The sequence below is a fragment of the Centrocercus urophasianus genome, unplaced genomic scaffold (assembly GCF_019232065.1).
Source record: "Centrocercus urophasianus isolate 14NV4802_14NV808 unplaced genomic scaffold, USGS_Curo_1.0 seq_27, whole genome shotgun sequence".
Classification (NCBI taxonomy): Eukaryota; Metazoa; Chordata; class Aves; order Galliformes; family Phasianidae; genus Centrocercus; species Centrocercus urophasianus.
The window spans coordinates 7,555,111-7,567,968 of NW_024884833.1; the positions used below are offsets into that span (position 1 = coordinate 7,555,111).

At 35.9% G+C, this 12,858-nt stretch overlaps 1 protein-coding gene across 1 annotated transcript in view; it reads right to left on the reverse strand.

The window, feature by feature from the left end:
* Positions 1-12,858, reverse strand: part of TRPM3 (transient receptor potential cation channel subfamily M member 3) — a 254,725-nt gene that overhangs the window by 108,178 nt on the left and 133,689 nt on the right. The window contains exons 4-6 of the mRNA XM_042826792.1: positions 12,162-12,375; positions 9,912-10,036; positions 2,033-2,204 (exon numbers count right to left, since the gene is read on the reverse strand). Of these exons, the coding sequence (XP_042682726.1) occupies positions 2,033-2,204; positions 9,912-10,036; positions 12,162-12,375 (511 nt within the window). The remainder of the gene's footprint in view (positions 1-2,032; positions 2,205-9,911; positions 10,037-12,161; positions 12,376-12,858) is intronic.

The window sequence follows — 12,858 nt, forward strand, 5'->3', positions numbered from 1 at the left end:
GAAAAGGGAAAAGAAGAAGAAGATACATACTCTTGGGCATGGGGCCCGAGGGGGAAAAGGGGGGGAGCTGCAAAGAGAAGCCAGAGAAGAGAAAGCCTTCCTTTTTTGAAGGTTTTGGATGAGGTCAAGAGTGCTAATAAGATTTGGAGTTTAGCCACTTTTCAGTGGATAAATGTTTCGTGTAAGTCTGAATTAAGTTAAATCTCTGAAGAGATTTACTTTTTTAATAGGAAGCTTGTCTCAACAACAAAACACTATGTTGTGAACAACACATGCTGACAATTTTCTTATAAACATCCCATTTACAGTACATTTTCCTACAGCTTGACAACGTTATGTATGCCATATTCAAGTATGACTCTCCTGTTAGCCTAGGCTTAGATCACACTGTCTCCACCTGCTAAGAACACTCACAAAGACATAACTTAGAAAACATACACACTTGAGCATACTCACACACTATTGAGAAAAAGAAATGTTACACTGATATCATAAAACTAAAAAGCCTGGACTTCTCTCATTTTGATTTACTGCTGCCTCCAATCAATTCACACAGTGGTGTTGAAAAATCTAAGTAGAGCACTATTTTAGTTTAAGCAGAGTTGGCATTCATGACACAGCAAGCTTTATCAAGCCCTGCTGAAATGCTAGTTTTTGTGCATCATATTGTGCCTGCCTATAACTCATTATCTTCTGATACCTGAGTAATTAGATGCGTTTCCTACTCTTGTTCCAATTTCAAGTATTCGTTTTACAAAAAATGTCACCTTTCTTAGCCTCAAAATTGCATGTTTTGAGCATCACAAGCTCAAAAGGGGAGTTTTGAGCAAAAAACTGTATATTGTCACTTTTGAAAATGAGTTCTGTTTTCATTCCTAAAGGTACGTTATGCAGGTACAATGCTGAGGTTTGTCTGGACTGAAGGTCTTTTCCATCCTAAATGAGTCCACAGTTCTAAATCTGAGAAAGAATTCTACCTGCCAACAGCACAGCTGAAGATTTGCTCCCTAAGTAAATCCTAACCTCAATTTACAGAACTGATCCTTTTCTCTTTTGCTAGCACTAAGTTTACACTAAGTAGAAGGAAATAATAATAACAAAACAAAAAATATCTTAAAAGAAGGAAACTTCACATCTATATTAAGCTTTTGTAACACTACAGAAAGAATAATATCAATATTGAGACATTATATTTTACCTAATCACTAACCTAAGTGATTTTTTTTTTTTTTTTTTTTTTTTTTTTTTTTTTTTTTTTTTTTTTGCCATTTTCTGTGAGAAAGAAAAAATACAACTTTGAGAGAAGCCTGCTGCTTCAGTCTGGTAATGACATGGAATGTTCTATCCCAAAATGATCTTTAAAAATTGATCAAAGGATCACCTGGCCTTATATTCTGTCTCCGGCTGTAGTCAATGATAGCTGTCTAGGAGTAGTAAATATAGTGCAAACATGGAGTAACACTTCACAACTTTACAGGTAACACTCTCTGACTCTAAATATCGATGACTCTGGGTCTGCTTGAGTTGTACAGTCATTTCTTCTTCAACTTTTCTGTGTACTACAGAATTTCATACGTCTGTACATGTATAGACATTCCAAATTTTAAAGATTTTGTCACAAAAAAGCTTTTTGTCACTCTTCTCTCTATCTTTACTAGATCGCCCCAGTGGTCTTTTCCAACCATAATGATTCCATGATTCAGTAATTATTAAATGAAGGGACCAGAATTGCATACAATTTTGAGGAGATGGGTTACCAACCATCTGAGTCAAATCAGAGGAGCTTTGTCAAATACTGTTTGAAATTTATCAGAAACAAATTCATTTATACTTTTGTGCTGCAATCTTGCATACACTACTCCAAAATCAAATTGTATTAGGTTTGTTCATCATTACTTTCTTATCCCTTGCTCATCCATCACATTAGCTAGTGGATAGTGAAATATACATAACTTACTATTTATAATTATCTTTAATGTAATTTTTTAATGTAATTGCAATTATAAAACAGAATAAAGAAAATGTTACTCACGTGTATTTATCTTCTGAAGTGAAATGTGCTTTTCCAGCTGTCTACGAAGTTTCACCTCTGCTCCATATTTGCCAGAAGTGCCATTGTCAGCCAAAATGAAATGTGAATGCATACTGTTGAGTACCGTCAACTTACTCATAGGATTGGACATTGTCTGGTATGGTCGGACCACCTGGAATTTGGAGACAGAGGAAAAAAAAAAGTACTAAACAGAAAAGGTCTGTATGAGTTATTGGATACTAGTTGACAAGATGATAAAAACAAAATTGTTTGTGAAAGACTACTGATTTTTTTTACTTGAACACTGCAGTCTTCTTTCTGCAAAATAGAAAATAACATTTGCACTTAAACCTTTCCACTCTTACAGAGTGGGAAATGATGACCTTTTAGATGTAGATATTGCTTAAAGAGTTTCCCACTGTAATCTGTTTCACTGGTATCAGTGGACACCGTTCTGGAAGCAAGTCCAACTAATGAATTCCAAAGGTCTATATGAACACACATATATATATAACATATATATAATACATATGATGTACACCCTCTTTGCTCCTGCTTTTCTATAGTGCTTCTATAAATCTTCTTGTCTTCCAACTGAGCTCTTTGATTCTTTCTTCACAGGTCCCAGTAGCACTATGCCTCTGTTATAGGTCACTGAGAGCCACCAGCACTGGAAGCCCTTCATAGACACTCTAGAATAGGTGAGTGCCACTCTTAAGAGAAGTGTAGATGTGACATTACACCATATTTTCAATGTCTTTGGGAAAAAAAAATGATGGTTCTTATCTAGACAGTTAACTGCATTGACAATAACTTCAGAAGTCATAGATTCAATAGAGAATCTGCAAATGTTCCTTTGATTAATTTGTGTCAGAAGAAGTTTTTTGTACATAAGCATAAGTAAATTGCTGCAATTCTATCTTATGCATAGCCTCCAGTCAGAACAAAGCTGGTCCATGTTTGGTTTTCAGCTACCTTGGTGGATTTTCAGTGACATATGTAAGGACACACTAATGTGACTTAAGAATTGCCGTTGTGTAGAGGGTTTGTGGCTGATCAGTCAAAGACATTTGCTAAAAATACAGTTCTCCACAGTTTTTATATGTCTTCATTTTGAAAGACAAAATTCCTGGAAATCTGTAAGACAAAGCCCTGGCTAAAGAAATGCTGACCTGGTATGTTATAAAACTTAGCTCTTCTATGCTTCTTCTGCAAGGTATTTTCTTCTCAGCTCTAGCATTGTACTTTAGGGAAATCTAAAAAAATCGTGTCCTATTCAATGTACAAAACTATTTTATTGTATTTTGAGAAGACTACTTGCAGACAGAAATAAATTAACTTACTAATTCCTTTATAAAATTAGATACCATTTTGTTGTTCAAAAGAGTTATCTAATTGAGAAACAATTCTTTATAAAGATCATATGTTAGATATTCTTTGGTAAGAGATCCCTTTCTGTCTGTTTCACTTGGGACTTGTTGCAGTACATTGGTCAACTCATTCATGGTAAGCGAAAATACACAGATATATCCAAAACTTTTGCACAGAGGGTATTCATTAAGCTATCTGTCCTGAAAATGCTCTGAGAAGACAAGAGGGCAGCTGCCAACAGCAAGGCTGTGTGCTCTAAGGCTGCGGAACAGGTGATAGCTTTGGCTGAAGTTTCTTTTGTACTATTTCTTTTGGTATACCATTCATAAAGCATTTATTCTACAAGGCAGTACAGCTTAACATGTATCAGTACACTGTTAGAAGATACTTGTTAACTAACTTCTACACACAAAAACCATGTCTCACATGCTATCATCAGAAAAGAACCAAAGGTTCTTTCTTGCACAAACAAAATAAAGCTGAAACAAATACATGCTAAGTAGTTGATACCTGCTCTCTCAAAACAGAGGGGACAAGGCAGCAAGATCTGTCAGAAGAGGAATGACTTAAGTTACCAGTTCGTGGTTCAATCACACTAAGGATGGTCAGCTGCTATGAATGTAGCTTTAATGAAGAGTTGTGTTTTTTCCCCAAGAGCTATGGCTCAGAATTTTATATGGTGATAGCTTGACTTGATTTTCTAATGAGCTGCAGCACCAGAGACTCCACATACTGACTTAGTGATGCTCCTTGAGGGCAGAGTAGAAGGTTATGCTTTGGCTTTGTGTTTGATGATTAACTGCAAGGTGAATCTTATTTATAAAATTTATTGATTGGAAAACAAGAATACGATTATTTTCAATTGATCTGTTCACATCATGTATAGTTGAATAGCTGAAAATCCTTTTTTAGTACTGAAGTTCACAAACCACATGATCATGATTAAAGGATAAGCAAATCCTCAGGAAGGCAACAAAATCTTAAGCTTTGAGGTAAACTACTTTACCAGAGGACTCAGCAGACTTTCAGTTTCTCACTCTTGCAGTTCCCATACCTTTGTTCTTTCAAATCTCTTATATTTTACAGGCAAGATAAAAGGCTGGAAAAAGTTTAGCTTTAATCTCTTCTCATCCTCTTTGCAATCTGAGAAGAGAGAATAATTTTCATCCTCTTTCCACATAAAGAGGGGGGAATAATGCCCCTGGCAATTTTTCTGAAGAGTTTAAAGGAAGCACTTATGCTCAAGACAACCCTTCTAAGTATAGGATAACAACTGTGAGAGCAGCATGCTGTGATGCAATAGCCACACTGCTCAAGGTGAGGACTCATTCCCTGTGCTGTCAATAGGTGAGGAGGTGGGCCAACTGCAGTGCTCGTCTCTGCCTCCTGAGGAGACAGCAAGCTTGGACTAAAAGCACTAGCACACTTCTTTTACATTTCCCACAGGTACATGATACTGAGCATAGAGACAGTGCCTTCAGGTATCTCAAAAGGGACAATGAGAAAAAATGTAATACAGTAATTAGTGGCAGAAGATAAATGAACCAGGTGACCAGGGGCCCTGAAGTGGGGGCCAGTTATTGACACTGGCTGGTAACCCAATGCAGTAAAAGAGATCCAGCTTGTGTCTTGGCCTGTACCACACCTCCTAACGCATTCCTCCATCACTGTTGAAGCATGCATGTGTCATGCTATCCAACACACAAATCTAGATGCAGATAAGGCATTTACAACAAACTCAGTATGTTCAGTGTAACGGTGCAAGAAGAAAGAAAGATGTAAACTTTGCTTCTGAAAGACTGAGCAGCTGTTGTTCAAATTATGCCTTTTGTGATGCCTCACTATTCTGGGGTACCCGAGGGAACAGAACAGTTCTTGGTTTAATTTAAAGGATCCCAGAAGCATCCCTGTCCAAAGCCTGTGTATATGCTACAAATATTACTGTCCCCAGCTTTGCCTCAGGCATGCTTCTCACACTGTAGTTTGCAGTGAGAGCTGAATCTCTCTTCCCTACACTTTTCCTTAGAGTAATTATTTGGTGGCTCAAACCTGACATGAAAAAGAGACTCTGATGCTTTGACACAAGACAAAAGTCATAGTGAAATGAATTTGTAAATTACTTTTCGTCACCTATAATCTTTTTCCAGAATTCTATTTAACTACAAGTAGTGTATTTCTTTGAAAATAATAGAAAAATTATCTACCAAAGTAAGTCAGATCTTGCCTGAGATTTGTAACTTTTACTGTTATTCTGAAATCTGCAGAGTAGTTAAAGCAAAGCTGAATCTTTCTTACACTATAAAACAGAGATGTGTAAAAGAGAAAATGAAGTCTCATGCTGTTTAAAAGAGTTTCATGCTGTAGGCTAACATTATTATCCAGTCTTACTAAGTAAAACTGAAAGCATGTAAACCCCCCCCCCCTTAAGCATAAATGAATATTTTTTTCTGATTTGGATAACCTTTAGTCATCTCAAGGAAGATGGTGTTATTCTGAAAATGAAAGGCACTTGGTTCTGGCACAGTGGTACTCAGCTGAAATTATTTATAATGAGGTATTTACAGATGAGATCAGTGAGAAAGGAGTGAGCATAACCTGGTGTGATGGTGAAAGTAAGTCTTTCTCAGTCAGTCTAGCTGTAATACCTAGTAAAGAATCCCAGATCTATAAGCTTTCCACATCAGATGCATTTTCTTCATTTCCAGTTGGTGCTAGACTTGTTGTATAACTACAGACATGCTTTACCCATGTCCACTGTTATAGAAATAAGTGACTTGAATGTTGTGTGGCAATCTCATCTGTAAATTCCAACATAATTCTGAAAAAGCATTCTGTTATTAGGCTGTAACTTTCAATAATTAAGTTTTAAACTTTCATTAATTTCCTGGTGATACACTACAATAAGGAAGGTCCTTGTCTTTCCTGAATAAGCTACCCTGTCTGTTATTGTCCCAGTGATTTTGAGAAGTTCTTAACACTTGACTTCAGACAACTTCCCTGTTGTGATGCAGCCTTCCAAAGTGCACATAACCTTCCAGCTTGGAAATGGCCTCCCTGTTCCACCATCCAAATCAATACTGAAAAACTTAAAATATTAGCAAGTAGGGCAGGACTACTGAGATCTGCTGTACTGTTTGAGCACCCTAGAGAAAACTTTGTTGATGACATGCTTTCACACCCAGTTAAAGTTATAAAATCCAACATCTGTGCTGATATAAAAAATGGTGGTTATGAAAGTAGAGTTTTTAATAATTCTAGACACAGACTGAGAAAGTCAGATTCTATTTTTTAGCAAGATAAATATGTAGGGTTGGATTCAACTTATGTTTAGTCCAATATAGGCCTTATATGAAAGGAGACCATTTTTACTTTTCATTTTTATGATGTCAACCGTACAAGAGAATAGACTTTTAGTAGCAGAATACTCATCACTTGTGTACTTTTCATTTTCTGCTTTTTTTTTTTTTTTCCCCTTTTTTGTTCTGAACAAGTCCATAAAGAATATCTGCTAGAGACAATGTTCCCATTGTAAGCATCTGAATTCCAAAGAGTAAAAAGTATAATTTATTCTGGAACACGAAAATGGTTGTACATAAATATGCTATACAATATATGGTAATATTTGGTAGGTGTTATGTATATATATGTAGTAATCTGCTGTGTGAAAGTATTTTTCTTTCTGTTAATACATTTTTGCTTACATGCAGTTGTTCACTTATGTTATTTACTTATGGTACAGTTTTAAAGAGAAAGCTTGTATTTTGCATTGTGTGCTCTGCTGCACAGATTTCAGCTGACCACAGATACTTTCTCTTTACTGGATAGAGCCTTTGATAAAAATTATAAGAATCCACCTTCTCCAGAATCTCTGGTGAGTTTTATTTTGTGCCATGCACTCACTGCTGAGTGCAATTCAAATATCAAAGGAGAAATATGGCAAGAGAAACACAATAACTCACAAATGAAATGCACAAAAAAAAGTAGAAAAATTATGAATTTCCTCTTATGTTGACCTGCTGAATCTATAGAAGGAGAGATTTTTATAGCAGGCATGGAAAAGTGGGTAACAGGTTTTGGAGTGATTTGACATGGCAGCACAGGAGATCAATTTTACCTTTTGATGAAATCAATAAGAAAAAGGATTTTGGCTTTTTGTTTTCAAGCCTTGAATCACTAAACCAAGGCATTCTACTTAAGGTCATATACTAAAGCACTGCTAAAGATCAGGGACATATCATATTACTGGGAAAGTTCTTAACTAAGTCAAAGAGTAAAAGCATATATACACTTGAAGCTGAAATAATAGCTCCTCTGGATGAAAAAATGAGACTTGGTTGACTTCACAGAGCAAAGAGCAAGTAATGAAATCAAAGCACTCCTAATCCAGACACTGTTCCTACTGTGGTGATGAGCAATTAAGCTCAAGTGAGGGCTGAACAGACCCTGCAAAGGAAGACTCAATGACACGCACACTACAGAGACTCACAGACTGCGTTTCTTTAGATGGAAAAATGGCTCCATGTGTAAAGGGAAGAATGGCTGTAACACAAGTTTTCCACCAGATTAAGCAAGCAACATTACTTTCTTAGCTTTTGTATTAGAAAATTGGAAATAAATCAGCAGTCTAACTTTCTTTCGAGTGCTTTGTTTTTAAATTAGAATTTAAGTGTGTTAAGCTGGGCACTGTTTTGTACTGTATTGCTTTTACCATATCAGAGTAAGATTGGTCTCCTCAGGGACTGCTAGCTGTCAAAAATAACAAACAAAATAACAAACATCAGTAATATTTGCTTAATTTACTTGCCCACTTATCTTCATGAGTCTGAAGAGAACCCTTGGGCTACCCAGGAGCTGACTGATATGGCCGGTAAATGTAAAACTTCTCAGTTATGACTTCAGTCGTGACACAGGCCAGAATAGTGTCAGAGAATTAGCAGAAAGAGATCAAACCTGGTGAGCCACAAAGCATGGAGAGGCAGCGTGTACTGGGGCATGTGCACTGGCGGAAATAAACTCCTCCTATTCTCCACTAATATTCCATGATTACTTTCTGTATCCAATGCTGTTCCAAGCAGTGAGGGTATGCTTTGACAACACCCCAATTTTGATAATAATTTAACCAGACATAGTGCATATAGGCATAAAGCCATGTTGATGCTGGAGTTCAACAGGCCTTTCACTATTGGCTGACGTTTTTTTTCTGCCATGCAATCTTTTGTGCCTTGTGTGTTTTTCTTAATGATAGTTCATTTTACATTCTTGTGGTACTATTTATATTCCCCCTTGTTGGTTCATTTCACAGCATTCACCTCTAATGAGCCAGTCAATACAGTGCACTTTGATTTTCAAAACACTTGCTCACCAAGTGTTTCAAAAGAAACTGCATACACTGAAAATTCTTTGAGGGTTTAGTAACAGGAAATTATAGAGAAAAGGATGGAAAGTGCTAAGAAAGAAAGGTTATTTTTTGCCACAACTAATTACTAAAAAGATTTAGTAACAAGTGGCCTACCTCAAAATGAGTCATGTAGAGGTTTGAGGTCAATGAATACAAAAAGCTTGCAGACAATTCAGTGGACTATGAAGAGCTGAAGAAAGCTTTTATAATGTAGCCTGACAAGATTATCAAATGGAAGATGAAATGCAATATTAGTAAGCATAAAGCTTACATGTCCAATAGAAAGCAGTAACACCCAACATGCCTCAGTGTTGCATTATTCCACCAATCAAACTTTTTATGGAAATATCAGGGGTCACAGAGATCAAAGGAAAAATTTCTATTTTGTCTACCAAAGATGTATTTTAGTACTGCTTTTGTAGCTGGTGATAACTCTCTAAGTGTAGCTCAAATGATGCAGTCATGGCTGCACTCATAGAAGACTTTACCTAAAAATGTTTGTTTCACTTCTTTTTTTAAAAACTGTTATTCCTTTCTCTGTGATGATAAGACTAAGAATTTTTGATTTATCAGAAGCCACTCATCTATTTCAAGTGATGATAGTTAATTTTTCTAAGTGACAGAAATATGGCCTGTTAGAAGGTAACTGTTATGATTCATTGAGGTTTGATCTCATGGCCAATATTTATAAGATTTTTCTCAGTTGAGGTAATAAAAAGTAATAAGATGGAGTATGTTGCATGGGAGACTGTCAGTAAGTATAAATATAACCAATACATCATAGTACCGTTGCAAAATGAATCAGACTTCAAGCTTTCCAGTGCATAATGATTAAAAGATGAAACTTTAGTACATTTTCTTTGTGATTTATTTTAAAATAAAGTATATGTTCTAGAAAGTACTGCAAATTTCTATTTCTCGACCTCTTGTTTTTTTTGTTGTTGCTATGTCAAAATTGTTATCACCCATAGTGGAAGCTCTGGGTGCGTACATACTGATTTTCTGTTGTTAGAGGCATTAATTCTATAAGAAGTTCAGGATGAAGAGAAAAGGAAAATAACTGCAAAATTTATATATATTAGAGGTTATCTATGTCCACACAAGACTTACATCTTTGCCAATCAGATCCTCTTGATTTTCCACGATCCCCCAGGGAGCTATACCAATGGTGCAGATCTTCCCTCGGGATTTTGAGGCATGATCTTTCAGTGCATCTCCAACATGTCGAATGACTCCTGGGGGGAAAAAGCATAAAACAGAGATTTAAAAATAATGACACTTCTGTTCATTTTGGTATGGATTTATATGTTATGATATGGTAAGCATCCTATTTTTAGGGATCTCCTATGCAATGGATGAAGACAACTTAATGCTCATCAGTCAAGATATGAATATTTTTTCACTGATTACTATTATAGAAATATTATATGTTTGTTTTATCTAAGCTACAAAATTATTAAATGAGGTAGCAGGAAAAATATTTATGCAGGCCTAGAAATAAAAAGAGAAAAAATGAGAGCTGACTGTAACTTGCTTATCTGCACTTGTGTTCACAAATGCACATGCATGCAAACAGACACATGATATGTGTATCCTTCCCAAACACAGAAACACACACAACAATGAAAAAAGAAAAGACTAAGACACTTTGTGCCAGAATAAAGGATAGAAATTTGAAAAAATTCTTTCTCTGCTGTGTGGTGATCTGTTCAGACATTTTTTTGCAAAAATCCACAATCACTTGAGGATCAGCAAAAATATAGAAATTAGTATAGAGAGAATGACTGCTCCCCATTTCTCTTTCCTGTGCTTTCTGATACTCCTGTTTGTATGCTTTTGATGCACTTTGTCAGTATTCCAGATGTATCCTAGTGCAGAGGACATAATCCATTCTTCCTTCATTTTCACAAAATCAGTTTTTGACCCACGTATCAATAATTTATTTATTTATTTATTTATCTATCTATCCATCCATTTATTTATCTGTTGCATCCAGCCGCACTGCGGCAGACGTTATGATTTGCTGTGGTTGTTATCTCTTAGTCTCTCCGTTTGCTTCTTTTTCTGATTCCATGAATTTGGAAATAACTGGATTATAAATGTAACAGTCACACAGTAGGTAAAATTCTAGTCGAGCTTATCTGCTCTTTAAATGAACCATGTAAAAAATAAAGAGACAAAACAGTGAAGTGTGTTTCCTTCCTGTGGTTTAAAAGGAAAAAGAAACAACCACTCTCTCCTTGTGAAAGAATCAGCTATAATTTAAACTATAACCCAGAATGTAAGAAACAGACCAAAAATTACACCTCTTATTTTCTATTTATATTGCTTATGTGATAAAACCTACTATTGTTTTAAATTTTATATGCCCTGTAAGCCAAATAGCCAAAGACTCTCTTTTTGCACACATATTCAAATACATAGGAGTTGATCCCCAAAGCATTAAAACTAATGCATGATAGAGTGATTACAATATATTCCATAGATAGTAAGGGGATACACTCTGTGGGATTGCTGAAGTAATAAATTACAGTGTTACTGCAGCAAATAAGAATGGCAAGAATTGACAAGTACGTCAGTCCTGGCTCAAAACTTTTTGCACTTATCTTTAGCAGAAATCTTTGTTTTCCTCCTGACTCTCTCCTCTACTCTGTCTCCTTGCAGGGAGGATAGCTGGGAAGCTGATTCCCAACATTTATTTATCTAGGGAACGAGGTTTAGCAGATTATTCCCCAAACTGATGTGCTGTCTCACAGAAGAGTTGAGCCAGCTGCTGTCTTGGGTTCTTAGAAGGCCCATGTGGTATGTTACAGATGTATTCAACTTTGAATACAAATGACGATATTATCTCCCTTGCTACAGGGGTAATAGGAAAATATAGGTCTGCAGGAAAGGAAATAGTGATACTTATTCACAGAAAGTTTTCTATCACATCGACATTTTTTTTTTTCCTTTAGCATTTCAGATCATCTTAAAAAAGAAAGTGAAATGTCTTTTCTGGACAAAATTTTTTTTTGTTTTATGCAATATAAGTTTGACTTCTTGAGGTTCTGGTTAGTATTCTGTCTCTGTAGGTGATTGTTGACCTTGTCAAGTCTTCAGGACTAATATAATTGCCTTACAAGAGGCTTTATTTTTATCTCTCCAGTGTGTTTTTCCTGCTTAACTAAACCTTGTATTCCTTGGTAGCTGCCATACTGATATCAACTGGGCATTTTCATGTTTACACACAGTACCGTCAGCACTAATAAAATAAAACATGCCATGTTTACCTAATCCGATCAGCCCTATTTTTTTCTTCTGTCAGACTGATGAAATCTCATAGATGCCACTGTGATTTCATTTCAAGGTTGCTGTTACCTGTGTTTACTCCTCCAGTGAATATCCACGCTCCAGTTGTCATAGCAGCCTTAATGAGGCCTTTCCCAAAGACTTGCTTGAGCTTTGGTTGAAGTTCAAAATTCTGAAGGCCCCCATGCACAGAGATGAGAAGTTTTGGGAGCTCAAGCTGCCACTCTTTGGTCATCAGGTGCAGAAGAAGATCAGGTTTTGTGTCAAAAGACACACGTACATACTGCAGAAATAAGGGCAGTAGTAAAGAAAAAAAAAAAGATTGGTTATACTTAGTGATGCCTAATGCATATGACTTATGCCCATTAGAACACAGAGAAAAAAGGCAAACTTCATGATAAAGGTATTAACTAATTGCAAAGTTAATAATTTTTGCAGATTTTTGTAAAAAACTAGGCTACTAGGAACACTTTCAATTCACTAGCTGGATGGTTATCCTTTTAGGAAATTATGAATTGTATCTATATGCTTAGCGATGTTTCATAGGTATGTGTCTTGAAATTAACAATGCAGAAAATGGAAACGTTTAAGTAGTCTGACAAAAACAACCCAGTCACAACTGAATTTGCTAGTATCTTATTTTGAAATTAACAAAATCAAACACTCAAAACAGGAAGTAACAGAAACAAGTTTGGTTATTCAATTACATACAAGTTTAAACTGAGCAAGATTATGAAAGATGCACTTTTCAAATGAACAAATGGTG